The following is a 26,207-nucleotide window of genomic DNA, read 5'->3' as shown; positions in this document are numbered from 1 at the left end:
CTAGACAATTACACCAAACTCCTCAGCAATTTCTTCAATGTGCTGTTGTCAAGAAATAATGACATAAAAGAAGATGATGGGCTTTTGCATGGTCCTACTAGTCTTGAGAGAATAAAATAACCCACTAATGTAGGATATTGTGATGTTATATCAGTTGAAGCGGTGCATTAATAAAACTTCCTTATTTTCTTCTGAATGGAATGGTGTGGTGCATGTCTGAAAATTGTAGCCCTGACAGCTTCAGACAACCCACAATAGATTGTCAGAAAAAGCATAACAGTAAATATTTAAGCTTTATTTGCATCATTAACTATAATGGACAAATTTTCCCTTTTCTGCGGAAAATTGTTGCTAATGCAATATTTCCTTAGGCTACAAAAAAATAATTTATAAACTGAAATTTGATGTCGCCAAATGATGCATTTAATGTGTTTTCGTGTTCTGAGCATTTTGGTGAAGTAAGAAAGCAGGCCCAGGGAAGGCTTTCAAGAGTGTTAATTTCCCAGATAAACACCAGTTCCTGTTCTTGTTTTAAATATGCCAGAAAATGGAAAAATTGTTTATGATAGTTAATGATGTTTTGGGTGAGGATGTCAGCCGAGTTCTGTGTTACAGAGATTCGACTGCGAGATAACAGGAGATGACCTGAATACACAGATCTAAACCTTCTTGTCACTTCCAATACAAAGTCAATGTTGCTAACTGTATACTAACTGGTTGATGTGAACACAATTGGTTCTTTCCCATATCTACTGCTTGTACGTGTTGACTAAACTTAATCTAGTTACTAGCATCATCCAAACCAATATTTAAAAAATGCAATTGAGGTACTCTTTTCACTAAATAAAAATAATTTTCTTTGAATTGAAAAGTACTTGTCTTTCTGCAATGGCTGATACAGGTGCATTTACCTTACCAATGTGTAGTGAACTTATGCAAAATGAGCACCGACCTGAAATTCCTGTCTGACTTTACACAGGGCAAACCAAGATGAAAATGACAGAATCATGAATGTTACTTGAATGTCAGTGGGAAATGTAACTATTTATGATTGTATAAGAAACTTATTATACATTTTTTCTTTTTCTTTTGTTATAATGCTTTTCTTCCAAATATTTTTGACGAGTTGTCGCTAATAAATATAGTTGAAATCACCACATAACTCTGAAATTATATAATGAGTAATCAAATCTGAACCAACGTTTTGAGGAGTATATTGTCATCCCATTCAAAAAGCCTGAAACAATTAGTTTGCAATAATCTACTAATTAGAAGCAATTAGCCAGTGTGTACTTCCTATAGTATACTGGCCCAGTCTGACATCTGAGCAGTCATGCACAACTTCTCAATTAAGCAGAATTCACATAATGACCCGTCTAATTGTTGCATGTCTACAGCAAGTTGACAATCTGAGCCTTGGGGGGATGCAGGGGACACTCATAGCTTTGTTTTGTGATTACTGTAATGATGAAGTTAGCCATTTGACACCCTCAGTGTTGACGCTATATGTAATTGTTTTCCTATCCTTAAGACATTGAGAAAAGAGATTTATTTAACACAATCAGGATTTGTTTCTGTAACAGATATTGGTCATTGGTAGGTAAACTGTGAATGTTAAATCTGTATACAATTTTCTCAATTACTTTATTTTATTATATACACTTGATGGCATTAGAGACTATTTCAGGATATAAATATAAATGCAATGTTCAAGAAACGTTTTCATGGGTAACATAAAAAGAGTTTTTGGATAGTAATAAATTATTTGACTAGGTACATCATTTGTCTTTATTGATGAGGGGCGTCGAGTTAAAACAATGTTTGCTATGTGTATTGAAGTGTTGAACTCTAGTCTTGTAATGGTGAGAATTCCATGCTTGGCGGTGCTGCTGTTGAAGGAGAGTGTAAGTAGAGGAGAATGGTTGGGCCTGTTGACATAGCTATGTGTCATGTACAAGAGGCAGGGGAACAGTCTTTTTCCAGCAATATACAAAACCATTACAATTTGTCATGCTTGTTAGAAAAGCATTACAGAAGCGTACAGAGAAACACGAGTCTCATAATCAACATTGCAGACAGCGTCTCATGTTAGCCGACCAGATATATTTGGGGATATGCCCTGAGGTTCTCATGTCATAGATTCTAGATTATTATATTTTCATATTAATTTAGAGGGGAAACACACACACGGAGTTACCCATGTGTGAGTACTTTCATTATGTTTTTGATATTCATACATTTTTCAACAAAACATTTCAATCCTATAAAAAGAACATATCTTGTAGAATTTTAGACATGACGTTAAATCTTTACTCCAACTTATGTGACCTACCAATACAGTATCTACACTAAGTGTATGCTGCCAGACACCTTGTGATATATATGAACTTTTACATACCATGAATGAAAATAATATGTAACATCTCTATATTTAAATTATAATGAACATTATACATACCTACCTTTCATATAGTTTTATTTATTCCTATATGTAGATAGTTTGTACCCTGCCCTACGAGGGTGTTCTGTACAATAAACATTCTTGATTCTTGATATACAGTTAGTGTGTAGATTTCATTAGCAGTTGTATCCTCAGTGTTAGCATGTTGCCAGACCATTGTTACCATAATGTTCAATAGTTATATATAAACTTGGCCCCTTAGGCAGGTTCTTCTGTATTTGTTCATACAGAAATCAACATTGATTTTACTTCTTGTAATTAGACCAACAACGCATATTTGTATGAAATATCCTTGTGTATCCACCAAGAGGTAATATGGATGGTGAAATCTGGTTGTTATCAAGTTTTAAGTGCAGTGTATTGCATCACTAAGTGATCCACTGTGAGACCATATCAGACAGATTAATACTGCCAGTACCTAACTACAAGGCTACAAGTTTCACAACCCCAGGGGTGGTTCTCACCCTTAAGAAAACATGTCTTCAAAGATGCAACAGCCAATCTTTCACAAGCCCCTACCCCCCATAATGAGTATCTTAAAGGGGCAATTACATCTCCCAGTTAGCTGAACACATGGGGCTAATTTCTGAGTGAAATCCTCCTGGTTATGCTGGGTCTTTGTGGTGTGAGAGGTGACACACAGAAAGAGTGTTATCTGAGGGTTGCGGGGAGGATGTGATGAAATACACCAAAATTGCCTTCATGATGCAGCGCTTCTTAAGGAATATGTCAACATGTATTTTCTGTGCTTGAATGATATTTACTATTGACAGCTATGTCTGCCACAGTTGTCTGAGAGTTTAATACTATTACAATCCATATTTTCCCCAGAGTCTTGGATTTTGTCCTGTCATTATGTATCATCCTCAGTCTCAGTCACATGCACGAGTCTGCAGTCACTGTCCTCTTCCAATACAATGTTGGTATAGTCTAAACAATTAGATGCTTCATAAATAACACATATTCATAAGACTTACCTGTAAGAATACACAGATGATTACCAATGCAATTATAAAGTTTCCCAGCATTAAACAAGTAAACCTTTTTTCAGCTTTTTATCAAGTATGCACAAGTCCACATTGTCTGAATAAAGATCAGTTTTAGCTAAAAATAGCAGATTCATAAGCAGGACATAGAAACATTTCCCACCTTGCATCATTTTCAAAATGGTAGACCTGGTTTGACCTTTATTTAACAATAATTTGGTCATACATTATTATCCATTTTGCTAGTTTTGTTTCACTTTCTACATTCATTTGTGAAAAAATGGAAATATATTTCTCGATGCCAAATGAATTTTCCATAAAGGAAATGATTAACAGGTGCATTTGGCCCATGTGTTGTTGATTGTTGGTGACAGTTTTATCCCTTTATGTAGTGAGGGAAGGAGAATAGGCAGGCAGTGATACATGTCCCTCCTCTGGCAGCTTAAATGGCTTTTGTGACTGGGATGATTTCAACAGCCTGGGAACCAGCCAGTAGCCACTGCCAGCTTCACTCAGGCAGAAAATGGAGGCAATAGCCGTGTCCAGATTGGTTGCCAAGTGTAAATAATGTGTGTTCATAGTCAACACGAGGATGCATACAACTATAATAGCATGTATATACTGATGAAAAGGTGGCAAAGATTTACATAAGTTTCTTGAAGGAAGCAAAATATGTTAATTTGGTATATCTGTCAGAAATGCAACTTTTTTAAGAGAAATAAGTAAGTGAAATACATTTTTTTCATATTTACACTGAAATAGACTTTGGGGAGAAATGGCAAGTTGTATGTTATTGTGTAGGAATACTAATTTCTGGAAGACAAGCATCAACATCCCTAGGTGGTGTTGAAAAGATTGTGGGTAAATGTTATGTTTTGGATGTTTTGATATGGAACAGACTGAGCACTTGTAGAACCTGGCAAGGATTTGCCCAGACTCCAATCAGATGCACCCTCCTCCTCTCTCCCCCCCCCCCAGCCTTTTCCCTTCAATCCCTTCCTTCCCCCCCTCACCCCCCATATCCAGCTGCCTCAAGCACCCACCTTTCATTCATCCCCCTCTATAGGTCGTAGGTCAAGGAGCTGCATTCTCATTGGTTACAGTTCTGATCCCATATCCTTATATGGCAGAGAAGCATTAGTAAGCCCTGTCCATTCACCCTGGTGGATGTAAGCCTACGGCTGGCCCTGTTGTTCTCTGGAAATACACCACTCTTCAGTTTTGACTTTGAAATAACCCTTATAGATACAATTAATAAAACAATATCAATTAGGAAAACTTTTCGATGTTGTAATATTTATTGCCCACTCATTATCAATAAATATTTGTGTGTGCAAAATAATGTTGACTATATTTAAGGAAACGCCAACAATGAGGAGTTTCTGCTACATCTGTTGTTTATTGCTGGTGCAGTAGTGCTGTTTTCCCTGCTAATGTAGGTCTTCTGCATCAGCTAGGTAAATGTTGGCTCTCTACTTCCACAGGCATTAGATCAGCCAACATAGAAAATGTATTGATCAGCAATAATGGCTTGCACGCCATAGTTTTGTTTGTCAGGCTTTTGATGGAAACGGAAAAATATTTGTTCTGTATATTCATTGTTCATGGGAACAAACGGTACTTGGCTTGAAGGGTTTGGGCATTATTGTCCTGCATTGGGGTAATTCACAGAAGAAATTACCAAGACAGTAGAAATCTATTGTGAACATTAGTGACTTAATTTCGTCAACCATCTAAGAAAATAAATTGCCAGAAAATAGATGGAAAAAAAAAGAAAGTGTTTTTACAGTATGTAGTCATGTTTTCTCAGTAAAGTAAGGCACAGCATTGTGATTGTGATGTAGTGGTGAATCTGGATAGTGAGTGTATGTTGGTTTAGGACTTTGGTGGCCATGTTCACAGGGACAGATTCCTATGAGTGAACATCATTTATTCATTTATCTATTGTTATGATTAATGAGGAGTCTTTAGAAATAATGAATGACTATAGTTCTGATCTGTATTTGGTGTTGGAGTAAGCTATTGCTGGTGTGGCAGTGGTTGGGCAGCATTGGGTGGTTGACCGGGTCATCCCGGATGACAACTGGCCAGTACACTGGAGGAGTTTTCCCATGACCACTAAGTAATTAATAACCCACGGCCGTGGTAATGTTGCACAACCTGCTCATCCACGACATGTTGCAACAGTATGTCAGTGAGGTATATTTGGGAATTGATTTGTTGTGATTGATGGTGCTGCTGCCAGTGAATTATATACTTGACAGTTGCTGTCACATCAGAGGATTGAAGTAGGCAGTGACAGGCTCGTTCCAGGCCTGCCGTTTTGGCAGGTCTACGTTTTGGGAAGATACTGTTAGTAGTATTATGATTAGCCAGGCAGAAGGTGTTATATATGTGTATTGTGGAAACTAGGAAAGTTTCACTAATGTGCTTCTGTCTTCTGGAACAAGAACAAGATTATTACAATATGCTTTATGAAGTTATCAACAGTTAAGTATGAAGAACTTGTTTATGAAAACATTTCATGAGAGAAAGGGTGTGTCGTGTATGACTGGTGAAGTTTATTGTTTATGGCTGACTTGCCTGTAGTTGAGGCGGTCATTGGGCGATGGAGGGTGTGTAGGAGCCAGCTGCTACTACATCTCCTCCTGTATCCAGTCTGCTAGCATTTACTGCAGTGTCTACATAGATCAGATGAGATGAGGGATGGAAGCCTTGAGCTCCTCACTTCTCCAGTTCAGAGCCTAGCCACCAAGGCTGTTCCCTCTATATCAAGGCTGTGTTGCTGCCGGTGAATGTCCTGATGGGATGACAACTTGCAGCTCACCTTGTCATGCACCATGGCCCTTCCTTCAGCTACATCAGGTGTCTTCCACACATGGCCAGCCACACATCCCGCCTGATCACTTGGGCATATCTTGCACAGCTGCTGGCAACTAACCACCAATTAAAGATAGACAGGGAAATTTAAAATCTTAATGAGCCCTTCTGTCTTACTTGACATCCTATGCCAAATGGTCCCAATTTACATTTAGAAAAAGCATGCCTGCCTGTCCCATTTTCTCATCCCATCTCAGGGACTAGGGTTTATTTTTTTATTTTCAGAGGGTTCATGTTAATTAATATGTCCGCCTTCGTAATGCAGATATTAGGAATTTGAAATGATTTCAATCACTGAGTAACATGTTTTCAAGTTATGATAATTTTCCTATTATGATTATTTTGAATCAGTGTGCACTTTTTGTTGTGAGACTTAGGTTTACTTCCTGTAAGGTGCGTGAGGCAGTGCGTAGGTACAGTTGGTTCTTGTGTTGTTTATATTTGCAAGCTTTCTAAGTGGAGTCCCTGAGGCCCAGGCTCACATCCGTGTAGTGCACCGGCCCGCAATGGCTTTCACAGAGTCCCCTAGTTATGAATGGCTGAAGTCGGAGTGAAACCCCAGATGCGGAAACTCTTCTGATTGGTTTTAAACCTGTCCGTGCTTAAGTTGATTCATATGGGAGAAAAAGACAACTGACAACTACCACTGACAGGAGCCAGATCTCACTTAGAATTAAATACAAATGTGTTTTTTTGCAAAATACAGATTCTGAAATAATATGTTTAAAAATATATCCAGGCAGCCAGAAACATTCAGCATAATAATGGTTCACCGTCTAGTTACATACTTTATTACAATTCTTCAATAACTTTTTGTCCTCTAAACTGAACACAAATTTGTATACTAATTGCAAAACAAGTTTCCATTCATCTCATAGAAGCCTAAGAAATATGTATTGGTGCGAGGTGTTATGGAAAGTCCGTGAATTACGTGCAGCATGGGGTACTTGCCTTTCCCCACCTCCTCTCCACCTTCCCAGCTGTCGTGTTCTGTTACCTTATGTGTTGGCCATCTTAACCATCTTCCTTCTCAACATCTAACAGTCTAACGATGGCTCCCTAATTACTGTCAATTAATGCTAATTAGATTTCCATCCCGAACCAGGGCATGGGTATAAAATGTAATTACTGGGAGTACTCTTTAAAGATTTGTTTACAGCCATTTGTAAACGGGGTCAGTTTGTGCTTATGGTGCTGTCTGTAGCTTGATAGATGGGCATGCACACAGGAGAGGCTGAGAGAACAGTCTCACATGTGTTGAGCATCACTCTCAAATCAGGGCTCAACCTACACTAGTGATTTTATGTGAAACTTACTCCCTCTCACACATCTTTATAAGCTTGTTTCTATATATACAAATATTTCTTTTCAAACCAATCGATTTTGCTTGTAGTGAACTCAGATTTTGACAAGATCCCATGTTTGTAGTCCAGTGTTATTTTGTACATGGTGATATTATAGAAGGACTTACAACTATTTCATAGCAACATTACTAATTTCATTATCGTATTGTTAGGTAAATAGCAGACATTTTTGTGATTTATGTTTTTGTGGATATAAAAGCAATTTCTGCTTTGTTTTTTTCTGTTGAGTGTGTACCCGTGAAGCCCATTTTGTTTGAATTGTCTGCTACCAAAGGACCTGTTTCAGGTGTGTAACTGCTTGTTTGACTGAGACAGTGTGCTGTATGATGTGTGTTTGTTTCAGACCTACCCTCCTCTCAAGTCCCCCCTCTCACCCCCGGCACCACACAGAAGATGTCACAGGCCCTAATAGAGAGCTTCAAGGCTTTTGAGAAGGAACAAACTCGACTCAATATTCCAAAAGGTGAGCCATTGTTAGCCAGTTATCTACAGCGCTGCAATCAGATAGGGATATAAGCTTCTTCAAGAAAGATGATAGACTGTTCATCAAGAAAGGAAAAGTATACTTATTTTCACAATAAATCTTGTAATATTTTAGATATGTTCAGTGTTATAGTTTCCTTCCTGTTCAAGAATTCAATACATTGGTGGAAAACTGACATTTGTTGAGGATAATTAGATATTCCACTGAAGATTGGATTCATTTTTATAAGTATTAATAATTAATCACCATATCTGGTTCTGATTTGTTGAAATTCACAAGGATATTACATTTTAATTGGCAAGGTATCAAAGTGTGTTACAAATTATGTAATTGAAATCAAAGCCCGACATTAAGCTTCCTGTATTAATATTTATCAATATCAAACAGTGGTTCAGTTTGGTGAGGACCATCAACAATAGCAGACAACAAAGACACAAAATGAAATTAACAGATTTTAGATACCTGTGACAATGAATTGTTTTCTATTACAATAATTTGAGCAATATCCCAAATTAGTGAGCAGATGATGGCAGTGATGTTTAGCATATAAAGGGCAGCCACCGCTATTAGGTGCCGTCTGTCTCCCAGTTACACCGGAAGTTTTTGATTTCCTGTTCGTTACATGGGAGACCCCAGGTCACTTGAATCCTGGCATATACACAAATTTCAGAGCAAGGTAAAATGATTGCAATTTAGTACCTGGTCACATGAGTCCATTTTGATATTAAAAAGGTGGACAAGAGGGATCTTCAGGGCACCTGATAGCTGCTGAGCATGCCTTTGCAAATAAATCCCCATAAAAACATAATCAATTGTAGGATTAGGGGATTGTTTTCCTTCCAATGTGGGCACAAGGGCACTGGCAATTCAGGGTACTCCATTTCAGTAATTGCTCACACTGTAACTGAGATATTTGCTTTTTGATTCATGTGAAATAAGTGATGGTGATTTGTATGCAGAACCTGGTGATGAGACTATTGCCTTGAGTTGAGTGCAGCAGGTAGAGGACTTAATTCCTCTTGTAGATGGGGGACAGGGGAAAGGGGAATGACCTTTTAACACTTACAATTCACTTTTGCAGATGGGACTGTGATAAGCTAAGATAATATTTATTGCAGAAAAGTTCCATTACGGGACAGATGCAATTTTAAAAGACAAAACATTATGATTCATATATACATCTATACAGGCATACATAATTTACATTCTGTTATAGATATTTCACTATTAATTTGTATATTGTTGAGCAGTATGATTTCTGTACAACTTAGTTTTATGGATGCAGATTATAAAATGCTGTTAAAGAGTGAAAGACTAATTAGCTGTAAGGACTTGATTACCTAACACTGGCATACTCCCCAGAGAAAAGCAGAAGAACTCATCCCTATAATTGTCAGCCAGCTATCAGCCTGGATGAAAGTCATAAAATATTGATGATGTGAGCTCTATTTATAGTTCAACTGTTGAACACCAACTCATTACCAATTAACGAGTCAATTTAGCAGAGCTGGTGTGGGTATATAAGATTGCCTGCAGCAGTGTGAAGCCAACACACCTTGAGTGTTTGAGCGGGAACACAGGGTGGAGTATTAGTTAGCTTGGTGCGGTAGTGGTGACAGCTGGGCTTTACTGACCAGGGCAACATGAGAGACTGTCTGTATGCTCAGCCTCTGCTTCAGGCAACTTGGGGTCAGTTGACACTGCATGTAGATCTTCAAGGAATAACTGTCACTTATTTTGTAACACCCCCCCCCCCCCCCCCAGGAATCTGTTAATCAAATTAGATCGTAACTCTGTGATTTTTGTAAGAATTAGTCAACTATATTGAATGTGTCCTTAGAAATGTATGACCTGGTATACGTGCATGCTGGGACAGTGTAGGTCTGTGTTTGACATAATGGAATTTATGTAAGCAATTATAACATGCTTCTTCTTCATGCAATAACCATATAGTGGGAGTGGGACATTCATATTTCCCATGGTGTGGGTTGATGTATATTCTGGTGTTTGTTGTAGACCCCATGCAGTGGTCCCCCCTCCACGTGGTGCAGTGGTTGAACTGGGCAGTGCAGGAGTTCAGTCTTGAGGGCATTAACATGGCCAACTTTGCTGTGAAGGGAGCCGATCTCTGTAAAATGGAAAAAGAGGAATTCCTTAGTCGCTGTCCACCATTCGTTGGTGATATCTTATGGGAACATTTGGACATTCTACAGAAAGGTAAATATGACATTTCTATGTACATGTAAGAGATTGGCTAAATAGAATGGATGTGTAAACAGTGTATGATGAATGGTTAAACTCCTATAAATGACATGTTGCCCTTGTTTCATGCATTGTGATTTGATGTGGCATTGTTTACTAGTTTTGATTACTGCTGTTGTGATATTGAATTGACCTCTTGTTGGTGTGTTGCCTGTTGCATTGTCAGTACATGAAAGAACAACACATAGTACCCCTCTGTGGCCACTACATCATGTGTACAAGTGTGTGTCATGTGTAGGCAGGTAGTGACAGTGCCACAGGGGACCTACAGAGGCAGTAGAGGTAGTTCACTGTTGTGTTGTGTTGTTGTGTTACAGAAGTTGCTCAAGAGAGGTCACTGTTGTGCAACGTACCACCAAATTACAGTGAGCCAGTATGCATGCCCGAGTTTGGTGAACGTTATCACCAGCACAATCAGCAAAGTAAGCATTTCATCTTCCTATCTACCTCTACCTCAGTCAAGTTCATAACAAAATACTTGTAACTTTTGAAAACAATTGCCTAGCTTTCAGATTAATTTCTCTGCATGCTTCTGTTACAAGTGAATAAATATGTACACTTGACAATGCAGAGCATATCCACATGCAGTGGTAGTAATGCATGTTATTGTGTTGCATTCAGTTGTTAGAGGTCTCCATGTTGCATGAACTAACACTGCTGCCACTGACAGTGCCATCAGCAAGATGAGTATAACAGTAATATTGCTGCATTATTTAATGGTTGGTTATAATACTGATATTGCCCTGCAGTTTCATCATCAAGTTGGTTATAACACTAATATTGTCCTGCAGTGTCATCATCAAGTTGGTTATAACACTAATATTGTCCTGCAGTGTCATCATCAAGTTGATTATAACACTAATATTGTCCTGCAGTGTCATCATCAAGTTGATTATAACACTAATATTGTCCTGCAGTGTCATCATCAAGTTGGTTACAAGACTGATTTTGCTCTGCAGCTTTGTCATCAAGTTGGTTATAACACTGATATTGTCCTGCAGTGTCATCATTTAGTTGGTTATAACATGGATATTATCCTGCAGTGTCATCATTTAGTTGGTTATGACACTGATATTGTCCTGCAGGTTACAGCAGCTCTGAGGGTGGCAGTGTCCCGCCAGTGTCCACGGCTCACAGCTACATGGAAGGTCAGTACATCCTGTCATTTGCAGAGAGAACAAGGAATTAGCACACCCCATTCCAACCCCAAATGAACCTATTCATGTCAAGAACAGTGTAATTTTAACATTGGATGATGTTCTTATCTGAAAAATGTTCATTGAAGAAACACCTGATCATTACATTGTTCATTTATTACTTAAAGCATTTACGTCAAAGTTGTGTGATTTTGTCAATATTCCAAGATCGATAGCTAGACAGATACATGTTGAGGTACTCAAGTGTTTATTATGTGGAACATTGTATTGCAGGTTCCTATCCGATCTCCGAGTCGCTGCAGACACTGAATGACATGAGCAGTGGAGGGGGAGGTGGGGGCAGCTATGAGGACACATCCGACTATCAGAGTCTGGAGCACAGCAGCTATTACGACCAGAGCCCTACTGATTTCTACCCCATGATGCCCGAGCAGAAGTTCCGCCCACCTGCCAGTCTACACGCCAAGAACCTATGTCGAGGTAGGACTTGTGTATTTACCATTGTTCACATCTCCAGGGATCGCATTTCAGAACACCTAAACTTACCCCTGGATCCATTCCCGTGGTTCTCGCAATCTCAAATTACCCACCTTTGATTTCCATTTGCCAATTGATTGGTACATTGGACCTAGTACTATAGCCAATCAGAATGCGAGTTACAAACCAGCTTCATCGTTAGGTTGGACAGTCCCATTGATTATGATCGAGTTTGCGAGAAATTCAACATTGATAAACTGACCATAATGTTGACGTTTGGTTAGTCAGTAAATGTTAATGAAAATCGAGGGTGGGTAATTTGAGATCGTGAGAACCACGAGAATGAATCCAGGGGCTTGGTTAGGTTTACCGAAATGCTAGCCCTCTGTGGAGACACAAATGAATATTGTAAGGTTCTGAATGTATGTAACATCGTTTCAAATACAAAAGCATGGTCAACTGCCTGTATGTACATGATGTATGGCAGCCGGCATGTACACCAAAGTCATTTAGGAACTGTTGCAATGTTACAAGCTGGTGGTGTATGATACCTCTGTTTTGTGTAACACTGTTTCTTCATTCCATGCTTAAGTATAACACACTGTTCCTTCCTACCTTGCTTAAGTATAACACACTGTTCCTTCCTACCTTGCTTAAGTATAACACACTGTTCCTTCCTACCTTGCTTAAGTATAACACACAGTTTCTTCCTACCTTGCCTAAGTATAACACACTGTTCCTTCCTACCTTGCTTAAGTTTAACACACTGTTTCTTCCTACCTTGCTTAAGTATAACACACTGTTTCTTCCTACCTTGCTTAAGTATAACACAGTTTCTTCATACCTTGCTTAAGTATAACACAGTTTCTTCATACCATGCTTAAGTATAACACACTGTTCCTTCATACCATGCTTAAGTATAACACACTGTTCCTTCATACCATGCTTAAGTATAACACACTGTTTCTTCCTACCTTGCTTAAGTATAACACAGTTTCTTCATACCTTGCTTAAGTATAACACAGTTTCTTCATACCTTGCCTAAGTATAACACAGTTTCTTCATACCATGCTTAAGTATAACACACTGTTCCTTCATACCATGCTTAAGTATAACACACTGTTTCTTCCTACCCTGCTTAAGTATAACACACTGTTATGTATGTCTCACTATGTTTCTGCATTGCTTTCCTACGTATGATTGCTGCTTATGTATGACTCATTGTGTTTCTGTGTATGTTGCTTATGTATAGCACTGTTTCTGCATACCTTGTTTACATAGCACACATGGTATGGTGCATATGCCCTGAGTTGGGTGACACGCAGTGTGTATGTGTGTAGGGTAGTGATGTGCAAGCCCAACAACTCCTAGTGTTGTTCCTCCAAGTGTGAACATCCACGGCTGTCACAGGAGGTTAAGGTGTTTACACCAACCATCTCATCTCCTGCACCTCCTTGCCAACAAATTATGTACAGTTTCATTAGTTATTAAGAAATGAGTGAATGGTGTAAAATGCCCTTGTAGACAAGAAGAATGATCATCACAAGATCTGTGTAGCACCAGGCTGTATATTGTGAAGAGAAGGGAAGGGCAGTGTTATAGTAAGGCAGGAAGGAGGGTTATGTTGGCATGAATGGTGGGAGAAAGTTGGACCAATGCCAATGATGCACTCTCGACACTGATGCTAATCTTGCCAACAACTTGATATGCATTGATATACCAACAGAGACCATGACATTGCAATACCGTAGTTTACATACATTTATACCCTCATTAAAGTAGTCCAATGGATGCTTGCTCCACGCTGAGCAAGGAGTCTAGTGGATGCTTGCTCCACATTAACCCAGGAGTCCAGTGGATGCTTGCTCCACACTGATGAAGGAGTCCAGTGGATGCTTGCTCTACACTGAGCCAGGAGTCCAGTGGATGCTTGCTCCACACTGAGCCAGGAGTCCAGTGGATGCTTGCTCCACACTGAGCCAGGAGTCCAGTGGATGCTTGCTCTACACTGATGAAGGAGTCCAGTGGATGCTTGCTCCACACTGATGAAGGAGTCCAGTGGATGCTTGCTCCACACTGAGCCAGGAGTCCAGTGGATGATGCTTGCTCCACACTGAGCCAGGAGTCCAGTGGATGCTTGCTCCACACTGAGCCAGGAGTCCAGTGGATGTTTGCTCCACACTGAGCCAGGAGTCCAGTGGATGCTTGCTCCACACTGATGAAGGAGTCCAGTCGATGCTTGCTCTACACTGATGAAGGAGTCCAGTGGATGCTTGCTCCACACTGAGCCAGGAGTCCAGTGGATGCTTGCTCTACACTGATGAAGGAGTCCAGTGGATGCTTGCTCCACACTGAGCCAGGAGTCCAGTGGATGCTTGCTCCACACTGATGAAGGAGTCCAGTGGATGCTTGCTCCACACTGAGCCAGGAGTCCAGTGGATGCTTGCTCTACACTGATGAAGGAGTCCAGTGGATGCTTGCTCCACACTGAGCCAGGAGTCCAGTGGATGCTTGCTCCACACTGAGCCAGGAGTCCAGTGGATGCTTGCTCCACACTGACGAAGGAGTCCAGTGGATGCTTGCTCCACACTGAGCCAGGAGTCCAGTGGATGCTTGCTCCACACTGAGCCAGGAGTCCAGTGGATGCTTGCTCTACACTGATGAAGGAGTCCAGTGGATGCTTGCTCCACACTGAGCCAGGAGTCCAGTGGATGCTTGCTCCACACTGAGCCAGGAGTCCAGTGGATGCTTGCTCCACACTGAGCCAGGAGTCCAGTGGATGCTTGCTCCACACTGAGCCAGGAGTCCAGTGGATGCTTGCTCCACACTGAGCCAGGAGTCCAGTGGATGCTTGCTCCACACTGAGCCAGGAGTCCAGTGGATGCTTGCTCCACACTGATGAAGGAGTCCAGTGGATGTTTGCTCCACACTGAGCCAGGAGTCCAGTGGATGCTTGCTCCACACTGAGCCAGGAGTCCAGTGGATGCTTGCTCCACACTGAGCCAGGAGTCCAGTGGATGCTTGCTCCACACTGATATAGGAGTCCAGTGGATGCTTGCTCCACACTGATGAAGGAGTCCAGTGGATGCTTGCTCCACACTGAGCCAGGAGTCCAGTGGATGCTTGCTCCACACTGAGCCAGGAGTCCAGTGGGTGCTTGCTTCACACACTGAGCCAGGAGTCCAGTGGATGCTTGCTCCACACTGAACGTCCTCAGTTTCATTGACCCACTTGAGATAATTTTATGTCCACATAAAAATCCAGCAGGAATCTACTTAAACACATACAGGTCCATTGGCTATCATGCTGAGAAGCATAAGGGATCTTGCTAACTCACTGAGGTCTGTGCAGAGATTCTAGCTCCCACATTTATTCCAGTACGGTATACATAGAATGGCGAACTAGACCACATCTGGAGGCAACTAAACACGCCTTTTGTCTGCACCCACCACAATTAGAGAATGATTGTGTTTTTTATTCCAAAAGGCCGCAATTTCACAACAGATCAAGTCAAGTTGCCACATCTGGAACAGAGTGTTGGTTTCCCTGTTCTAGCGGTAATTCGTGTATAGTCAAGCATACAAATTGGAAAATTTTGGCACCTTCGCCAATTGACACACCATTTCTTGTAAGTTGCCTGTTTACTCTGTAAGCTGCAACCAACTACTGCTTCAATTCAGGTTATAAATTGTATGTTGACGAGGAGTGGGCTTTATTTATAGACAGGGGTAGCTTTGATCCTGATCTACTGACAGGAAGAGAAGTTACTGCACTTTCATGTATATAGCTGAAGGTGGTGGAACAACTGGTAACTTTTTTAATTCCTACATTTTGATTGTACGTGATGTCGGTCTGTTGCTAATTCTGTAACCATAGTTACCATGTATTTTTTGTACTCGTTGACTGGGGAGGTGGGAGTCAAGGGCAGATAATAAGAATAAATATAGCCCACTGAAGAGATCCAGGCAGAGTAGAAAAACAAAGCTTGGTTGATCACAGCCAACACTGCCGCAGACTATAGGTGATTCCTCTGTTCCTCTATACATTCACAACAAACAAGGCATACGACTCATTCTTGAAAAACATTGCTGGCAGGATTTTCCCAGTAAGTGCATCACATTATATCAACATCACTGGCTCGGGAAAAATTGGAGATTTAATAGGTACCACATAAGGTGTCAATCTGTTTTCAGGAACAGGGATTTACAAGGGAATCTATTCATCCCATGTGTCTTTACATATAAACGTCCCATACTTCACATATGAAACTTTAACAAAGTGCTTCAGCACTGTCATCACCTAAAATAATTTTAATATTTTATGTATTTATAATTGTCTGCATAAGCAAATAATAGTGTCAACGACACCGATTCTGACACAGCATTGTGGAGAGATCTAGCCAGTGCCTGTAAATCAGTGTTGTGTAGTGCAGGTTTATGAGTATCACGCTGTGGATGTCCTACACACTCCATCACTGCCATGAAGCTACACACTTCTCTCTTTTCCTACCATGTTGCTAAAAGCTGATATTTTTCATCTACTGAAATAATAGAAAATGTCAGCACATACATTACCTGTCTACTTGGTTTTGTAGACATGCCTGAATTGTTTTCAAGTACATGAAGGTAAGCTGTTTTCTTGGAGCAGCCATTTGAATTATGATAATCAGATATGGAAATTTTGTATGTTACAAACTAGTGTCCCCACCGTGATATTGCTGGAATATTGCTGAAAGCAGCGTTAAACCATACTTACTACAAATTATTGACGGGATATTTATTGGCAAATTTTGCATATTTCAGGCCAGTACCTACCAGACACTCCGCCACAAGACTACTATGAGCAGCAGTCCTACCAAACAGTGCCAAGCATAAAGACAGAGATCCCATGGTCAACACAAGAGTATGGCCAGGATGTTAGTGAGAGCTGGTCACAAAGTGACCATCGCTCTAGTCTGCCCCCTGTTGGCTTCAGAAACATCCAGTCAGGAGGTTCAGACTCTGGCAGTGTAGACGCAGGGAAACCCATGATCCAGGCAGCAGCACTTGCAGGGTACTCAGGTGAGGTGACAGCGCATATTGCACAGTGCAAAACTAGTTACATATACCATTAGTTCTTAATGGGTTGTGAAGTGTGGTAACATAAGAATAATAAATATTACATTTATAACAATAATAATTATAAATTCATTATTATGAAGTTGAGAGGAAGGAAGTGTGAAATATTTTCTCCTGCAAAATAGTGTTCATTTAGAGATATTACAAAGACATAGACGTGGTATCAGCATAACAGGACCTTGTCAAATTATACAAAAGCTCTTAGTAGAGCTGTGAAAGGTGATGTTATGACATGTAACACAGGACTGAGGCAGGTTGCCATTTGAGTAGGACTACCTACAAGGCTCCACAGTCGAAATGAGTCCACCTCCTACAATACCAATCATGGTGTTGGAGAAATGACATGAGCGTGATCACTTGATGGTCTGGCAATCACTTGATGGTCTGGCAATCACTTGATCGTCTGGCAGTCACTTGATGGTCTGGCAGTCACTTGATGGTCTGGCAATCACTTGATGGTCTGGCAATCACTTGGTGGTCTGGCAGTCACTTGGTGGTCTGGCAGTCACTTGATGGTCTGACAGTCACTTGGTGGTCTGGCAATCACTTGGTGGTCCCGCAATCACTTGATGGTCTGGCAGTCACTTGATGGTCTGGCAGTCACTTGATGGTCTGGCAGTCACTTGGCGGTCTGGCAATCACTTGATGGTCTGGCAATCACTTGATGGTCTGGCAATCACTTGATGGTCTGGCAATCACTTGATGGTCTGGCAATCACTTGATGGTCTGGCAATCACTTGATGGTCAGGCAGTCACTTGATGGTCTGGCATTCACTTGATGGTCTGGCAATCACTTGATGGTCTGGCAATCACTTGATGGTCTGGCAATCACTTGATGGTCTGACAGTCACTTGATGGTCTGACAGTCACTTGGTGGTCTGGCAGTCACTTGATGGTCTGGCAATCACTTGATGGTCTGGCAATCACTTGATGGTCTGGCAATCACTTGATGGTCAGGCAGTCACTTGATGGTCTGGCATTCACTTGATGGTCTGACAGTCACTTGGTGGTCTGGCAGTCACTTGATGGTCTGGCAATCACTTGATGGTCAGGCAGTCACTTGATGGTCTGGCAATCACTTGATGGTCAGGCAGTCACTTGATGGTCTGGCATTCACTTGATGGTCTGGCATTCACTTGGTGGTCTGGCAGTCACTTGGTGGTCTGGCAATGACTGGTCCCTTTTGATGCGTCTCATGTAGTTAAAGAGTAAATTTTGCTTCCTAAAGAATTGTTATCCACCAGGAAGTGAGTATAAATTGGACAGACAAATTAAGTAGTCTGGGTTTGTGGGCAGGAAGAACAGAAATACCATAAAAATGACACTAAAGTCATAAGCTCAAGATGATACGGACGCCAGCCATCCTAATGTCATGCTGTTTACAGGGGAAAAGGTTTTGTAGAGTGAAGATGACATTATGTCATTTTCTGTGACAATTAATGTCACATGTGAAATATAGTGCAGCTAAGTCATTTATGTCTCTCTAGAAGTATACATTATGTCTTTATTTTTAGACAAGTAGCCTTTTGTTTCATAAGTGTACAGTGATAATGAAAATATTTTGTCATTAATACTGTGTGCTAGCACACCTCATATAAGTGCTCCATTTTTATTGACCAATTATTTTTCAGTTTACACTTACATGAAAATTCAAGCAATTATCATGACATTTTGATTGTGGTATAAGGGGGAATAAATATATTGTCATCAAACTATCAGGACACTGTCACATCTACAACATGACATACGTGACAAGTTTATTTTAGACTTTGTGAAGGCAATGTATATAGCTTAGGATCACATACATATTAGAGACATGGAGCCTGACCTGAGGCACAGTTACCTGTAGCAGTGTAGCTTGGCATATTTACATTGGACAAAACTGAAACTTTTCAGCTCGATGATGATGTGTCAGACATAGAAAGTTGTTGGCTGTCAGCATTACATGATAATAATTTGTTTGTGTTTGCAGGAAGTGGCCCCATCCAATTGTGGCAATTTCTGTTGGAGCTTCTCACGGACAAGTCATGCCAGCATTTCATCAGCTGGACTGGAGATGGCTGGGAATTCAAACTGGCAGATCCAGATGAGGTCGCACGGAGGTGGGGAATCCGCAAAAACAAGCCAAAAATGAACTATGAAAAATTAAGTCGTGGTTTGCGCTACTATTATGACAAAAATATCATTCATAAGACGGCAGGAAAGCGCTATGTGTATCGCTTTGTGTGTGACCTACAGAGTCTGCTGGGCTACACACCTGAAGAACTGTTTGAAGCATGTGATATCAAGCCACAGAAGGACAAGGATGATGACTGAAATGGAACACAAAGGTCATTTGTGGCAATTTTGACCTATCAAGGACACTTTGTGATCTCAAGGTCAAGGTTACAGATTTGACTTTGGCAGCAGAATCTGAGAAAGGATGTTGCCAAAAGGCAAAACCACTGTTACCCCAGGTCATTTACTGACATTTGACCTCACAAGGTCAGCCTATTTTTTTTAAATGGCAAATGAGTTTTGAAAGTTTCTGTACAGCTGATGGACTTTGAGTTGGTGATAACTAGATATGTGTATAAAAGAAAGGTTAGCAGCTTTTGCTAGACAGCTGGTTACAACTGCTGTTAAGATGTTATTTGGTGGTTCCATAGATTTACACAGCTGCTTGCACTGTTTGATCCAGGCTGAACCTGAGTACTGAGAACAATGATGGAAAGAAAATACATGTGTCATTACATGATGCCACAATACTTGGAGCACATGTTCCTGTGAAAATGTGCAGCTCACAGAGACACAAACCTTGAAGTGCTGAGCTTACCAAATTTCATCAAATTGACTGAAAGAGATAATAAAGTTTTCCAATATGTAAACAGCCCATGACTGCTAAAGACTTATAAAAGTGCCTGAACCTTGATGTTTGCTTGATTAAACCGCCCAGTGTTACGGTGTGGAGACATCTGGGGAATGGGGGATCTGAAGGTTGTGTGGAGCAGGGCGTGTACAGGCCTGGGGGTGCAGGAACCCTCACCGAGTGCCGTCCAACACCTCGGTCTGGTCAACAGGGTGCTGGTAACACAGCAGACACCTCATGTTGGATTCAGCGTTCAGATCTTCTTATATATTGTGCCAATTGTGGACTTATCTTGGGATCAAATCCAGCTAATTTGTTTGTCCAAGTGCTCTTGTGAAAATAATAAAGTTAATGTCAGTTATATACTGAATAAATGTAGCAATTTATTTTTTGATGTTCAAGAATGATATTTTAATGTTGTGTACTTTTCAGTCTTATCAACAAAATGAATATGTGTATATAAATGACTACAAAGGAACGTGTTGAACAAATATTTTCATACTTAAAAGGTAATGTTGTATTTTTATATTGGTAATTGATCAAAGTTTACTCTTTACAGATTTGATGGCATTCTTTGTTGCCTTATGGATATGTATCCTAACACTTCAGTGAATTTGTGTGAGTGTATTTTGTTATTTGACAATAGTCCTGTTAGGAGGTAATTTGACATGCAGTCATATTTAATTTGACTATTTTTAAGGTGATAGTAGAATATTTTCGCATGATATTCTGAAATTCAGAAGCAAAAAACATCAGCTTCCTAGTTATTTCCATGCTGTTATTATCACAGTATTGAACATGACACAGTAGTCCAATAATGCATTTGTGGAGATGTCTCATTTGGTTTGTGTAGACCGACTGAATGGAGTGTTTTCTACTACTACCTAGTCTCACCCGTGTGTTCTGTTGCCATTCAGATATTTCTTTACTACCTTTATACACTATTTTATATGCTTTATGCAGTGGAAGGCTACCGATACTGAGACCAGTCTTTTATCCCCTTCAACTGTTCCCCTGATGAGCTGTGTCATGTTGAGCGCAGCTACTATCATACCACGCCCATAGATAAAGATAATGAAACATTGGCTGCATGTTTTCATATGTGCTAATATTTTTTTACCTTTTCAAAAATATTCCCATGCATAAACTAAAACTGCAATATGCTACAGGCTGAAGCAAGGCAATATTTTCAAATTTTGCAGTTATATCATATATTTTGATAGCCTTGAATTTATGGTCTTAAATGGTGCTTAAATCATGTTGTTTCACCCCCCCAAATGGGGTGTTTTACGGTGACCTGTATTGTGAGCTGAGATTTCCAAGTGCATTTACTGTTAACATCCCATGTAAACATCATTGTTGTTATTGTTGTTTGCTTTGAAACTCTTATCCAGAGTAGGTTATGTTCTAGTTTTATCAAGTTGTTATTATTGACAGTTTTATATGATTGAGTGAGATTTGGAGGAATTGGTGAATGCCAGTAGAAACTGTAGTAACATGGATTGACAGATGAATGATTTAGGGAATGAATGAATGAATGAATGAATGAATGAATGAATGAATGAATGAATAATATCCAGTGGGGAAATCACATTATGTTTTGAAAAATTGATTTTTTATGGAATTTGTTAACCTCTGGATATCTGTTTTAAAGAAAATGTTAAACATTCATCACATCCAGCCATAACATACGTTTTGACATCAATGTGTTACATTTGATCCCATTACAGTGTCATCAATATGTCATCCCAAATCATTGCTCATCTAAACTTCCAAGCTTGGGTCACATGTCACATCGACAGTGCTGTGAGATTAGAGCTTGGGTCACATGTCACATGTCACATCGGCAGTGCTGTGAGATCGGAGCTTAGAACACATGTCACATCCACAGTGCTGTGAGATCGGAGCTTAGAACACATGTCACATCCACAGTGCTGTGAGATCGGAGCTTGGGTCACATGTCACATCCACAGTGCTGTGAGATCGGAGCTTAGAACACATGTCACATCGGCAGTGCTGTGAGATCGGAGCTTAGAACACATGTCACATCCACAGTGCTGTGAGGTCGGAGCTTAGAACACATGTCACATCCACAGTGCTGTGAGATCGGAGCTTGGGTGTTACAGACATGCCCACCAATATGACTTCAGAGTAACTATTATCTTCACCGTTACAGTCATGTTAGAACCAAAACATTCAAGCTCCATGATGCCATATCATGTTGCAATTGGAGCAAACTTTATAATGGTTCAGTGTTAACATGCTTAAGGCCCTGCAAATTTCAGTTTCTTAATAATTCAATCAATCATGAAAAGGCCAAGCTGTTATATATGACAAAGTTTCTATTTTTTAGACCTAAAACTACTACCAGTATTTTGGTGTTGTCAGGGGGTCGGCATGTCTTGTGTGTCACAAATGTTGTGCGGCAGAGGCTTGGTCACATGTCGCAGTGATGCATTGTGGGGCCTAGATTTAGCTCGCGTCACGTTGATGTGTTGTGGGGCCTGAGTTTAGGTGAAGAGTTGTCAGTCTCACCTTGTATCTTATTATATTTACATGTATTTTGTACCGTGTACGGATCAAGTGACACTGGACCATGTGTGCCTTGTGTCCACTATCACTGCTACTGCTGCCATGTTTTCTATGTTTTTTACCTGTTGTATAGATGTGAATTATTTTTGTGTACCATAATGAGGTCAGCCCCTCATCACTAGCCCAACTCTCTGTATTTAATTTTCTATGTGCATACTAGATTGACTTACACGAACAGAAAAAAAATATGTAATGAAATTAAAATGTTAATTTTGTATGTTGTAAACTGGAGTTAAAACCACCCAGTGAGGATTTCTCTTCATGAGAAGTACAAGGATCCGTTAGGTGTTGGATATTGAAATAAACAATCATACAATCACCTTCATCTTTGTCTTCCTATTCCTGCATAGCGATATATTGTCATGGAGACCTATAGGAGGTGTGAAATACTGGCATGTGAAAATCCACGTTAGAATAGGTCTTCAGCAAACCTTGATTGTCGTAAGAGGCGGTTAACAAGATCGGGTGGTCAGGCTCGCTGACTTGGTTTGAAGCATTTCATCGATCCCAATTGTGTGGGTTGTTACTCATGATATCAATCTCTGGATTGCCGGTCCAGACTCTATTATTCACAGATGCTGAAATATTGCTGAGTGTGGCGTCAAACAACAACAAGTGAAATACAGCCTCCTTTTTGTTGTGATGTCCAACCATGGTATGACGAGCATGGTGTGACACAATAACCGAGCTGCTTGATATGATAAACCTGCTCTATGGTATGACAACCTTCCTGTGTGGTTTGACAACCTTCCTGTATGGTATGGAAATCTTCCTGTATGGTATGACAACCTTCCTGTACGGTATGACTACCCTGCTGTATGGTATGACCACCTTCCTGTATGGTATGACTACCCTGCTGTATGGTATGACCACCTTCCTGTATGGTATGACTACCCTGCTGTATGGTATGACAACCTTCCTGTATGGTATGACTACCCTGCTGTATGGTATGACCACCTTCCTGTATGGTATGACTACCCTGCTGTATGGTATGACAACCTTCCTGTACGGTATGACTACCCTGCTGTATGGTATGACCACCTTCCTGTACGGTATGACTACCCTGCTGTATGGTATGACAACCTTCCTGTATGGTATGACTACCCTGCTGTATGGTATGACCACCTTCCTGTATGGTATGACAACCTTGCTGTATGGTATGACAACCTTCCTGTATGGTATGACAACCCTGCTGTATGGTATGACAACCTTCCTGTATGGTATGACAACCTTGCTGTATGGTATGACAACCTTCCTGTATGGTATGACAACCTTCCTGTACGGTATGACAACCCTCCTGTATGGTATGACTACCCTGCTGTATGGTATGACCACCTTCATCTATGGTATGACTACCCTGCTGTATGGTATGACAACCTTCCTGTATGGTATGACAACCTTCCTGTATGGTATGACAACCTTCCTGTTAGGTATGACAACCTTCCTGTACGGTATGACTACCTTCCCGTATGGTATGACAACCCTCCTGTATGGTATGACAACCTTTCCTTATGGTGTGACCGCCTTCCTGTATGGTATGACAACCTTGCTGTATGGTATGACAACCTTGCTGTATGGTATGACAACCTTTCCTTATGGTGTGACCTCCTTCCTGTGTGGTATGACAACCTTCCTGTATGGTATGACAACCCTCCTGTATGGTATGACAACCTTCCTGTACGGTATGACAACCTTCCTGTTTGGTATGACAACCTTCCTGTACGGTATGACTACCTTCCCGTATGGTATGACAACCCTCCTGTATGGTATGACAACCTTTCCTTATGGTATGACCACCTTCCTGTAACGGTATGACAACCCTCATGTATGGTATGACCACCCTCCTGTATAATATGTCAACCTTCCTGTATGGTATGACAACCGTTCTCTATGGTATGATAACCTTACTGTATGGTATAACAACCTTTCCTTATGGTATGACAACCTTCCTGTATGGTATGACAACCTTTCCTTATGGTGTGACCGCCTTCCTGTATGGTATGACAACCTTCCTGTATGGTATGACAACCTTGCTGTATGGTATGACAACCTTTCCTTATGGTGTGACCGCCTTCCTGTATGGTATGACAACCTTGCTGTATGGTATGACAACCTTGCTGCAAGGTATGACAACCTTCCTGTATAGTATGACAACCTTCCTGTATGGTATGACAACCTTTCCTTATGGTATGATCACCTTTCCTTATGGTATGATCACCTTCCTGTATGGTATGACAACCTTGCTGTATGGTATGACTACCTTCCTGTATGGTATGACAACCTTCCTGTATGGTATGACAACCTTCATGTATGGTATGACTACCTTCCTGTACGGTATGACTACCTTCCCGTATGGTCTGACAACCCTCCTGTATGGTATGACAACCCTCCTGTATGGTGTGACCGCCTTCCTGTATGGTATGACAACCTTGCTGTATGGTATGACAACCTTCCTGTAGGGTATGACAACCTTCCTATATGGTGTGACCGCCTTCCTGTTTGGTATGACAACCTTCCTGTAGGGTATGACAACCTTGCTGTATGGTATGACAACCTTGCTGTAGGGTATGACAACCTTCCTGTAGGGTATGACAACCTTGCTGTATGGTATGACAACCTTTCCTTATGGTATGATTACCTTCCTGTATGGTATGACCACCTTGCTGTATGGTATGAAAACCTTGCTGTATGGTATGACAACCTTCCTGTATGGTATGGCAACCTTTTCTTATGGTATGACAACCTTCATGTATGGTTTGACAACCCTCCTGTATGGTAAGACAACCTTCCTGTATGGTATGACAACCTTCCTGTTTGGTATGACAACCTTGCTGTATGGTATGACAACCCTCCTGTATGGTATGGCAACCTTTCCTTATGGTATGATAACCTTCATGTATGGTATGACTACCTTCCCGTATGGTATGACAACCTTACTGTATGGTATGACAACCTTTCATTATGGTATGACGACCTTCCTGTATGGTAAGACGACCTTCCTGTTTGGTATGACAACCTTGCTGTATGGTATGACAACCTTCCTGTATGGTATGACTACCTTCCCGTATGGTATGACAACCTTACTGTATGGTATGACAACCTTTCCTTATGGTATGACGACCTTCCTGTATGGTAAGACGACCTTCCTGTTTGGTATGACAACCTTTCCTTATGGTATGACAACCTTCCTGTTTGGTATGACAACCTTGCTGTATGGTATGACAACCCTCCTGTATGGTATGGCAACCTTTCCTTATGGTATGACAACCTTCCTGTATGGTATGACAACCTTCCTGTTTGGTATGACAACCTTCCTGTATGGTATGACAACCTTCCTGTTAGGTATGACAACCTTCCTGTATGGTATGACAACCTTCCTGTATGGTATGACAACCTTCCTGTATGGTATGACGACCTTCCTGTATGGTAAGACGACCTTCCTGTTTGGTATGACGACCTTCCTGTTTGGTATGACAACCTTCCTGTATGGTATGACAACCTTTCCTCATGGTATGACACCCTTCATATATGGTATGACAACCTTGCTGTATGGTATGACAACCTTCCTGTATGGTATGG

At 40.8% G+C, this 26,207-nt stretch overlaps 2 protein-coding genes across 3 annotated transcripts in view; both read left to right on the top strand.

Moving 5' to 3' along the window:
- Positions 1–22,947, top strand: part of LOC124118897 (protein c-ets-1-B) — a 47,964-nt gene extending 25,017 nt beyond the window's left edge. For both annotated transcript variants that reach the window (XM_046481205.2, XM_046481206.2), the window contains 7 exons: positions 8,035–8,154; positions 10,192–10,392; positions 10,755–10,859; positions 11,523–11,585; positions 11,868–12,074; positions 16,874–17,131; positions 19,161–22,947. In XM_046481205.2, the coding sequence (XP_046337161.1) occupies positions 8,035–8,154; positions 10,192–10,392; positions 10,755–10,859; positions 11,523–11,585; positions 11,868–12,074; positions 16,874–17,131; positions 19,161–19,504 (1,298 nt within the window). In that variant the 3' untranslated portion in view covers positions 19,505–22,947. The remainder of the gene's footprint in view (positions 1–8,034; positions 8,155–10,191; positions 10,393–10,754; positions 10,860–11,522; positions 11,586–11,867; positions 12,075–16,873; positions 17,132–19,160) is intronic.
- Positions 22,948–23,346: 399 nt separating this feature from the next.
- Positions 23,347–24,435, top strand: LOC125381423. The gene has a single exon (XM_048397947.1). The coding sequence runs from the start codon at positions 23,347–23,349 to the stop codon at positions 24,433–24,435; it is 1,089 nt and encodes a 362-aa protein (XP_048253904.1).
- The last annotated feature ends 1,772 nt before the right edge of the window (positions 24,436–26,207 follow it).

Source organism: Haliotis rufescens, unplaced genomic scaffold, assembly GCF_023055435.1.
Source record: "Haliotis rufescens isolate VD_foot unplaced genomic scaffold, xgHalRufe1.0.p SCAF_18, whole genome shotgun sequence".
Classification (NCBI taxonomy): domain Eukaryota; kingdom Metazoa; phylum Mollusca; class Gastropoda; order Lepetellida; family Haliotidae; genus Haliotis; species Haliotis rufescens.
Note: the sequence above shows the minus strand (reverse complement) of the source record. Positions and strands in the feature narration are given on the sequence as shown.

Coding starts and splice junctions, on each gene's coding strand:
- LOC125381423 (XM_048397947.1), top strand. CDS start 23,347: ATGACAACCTTCCTGTGTGGTTTGACAACCTTCCTGTATGGTATGGAA.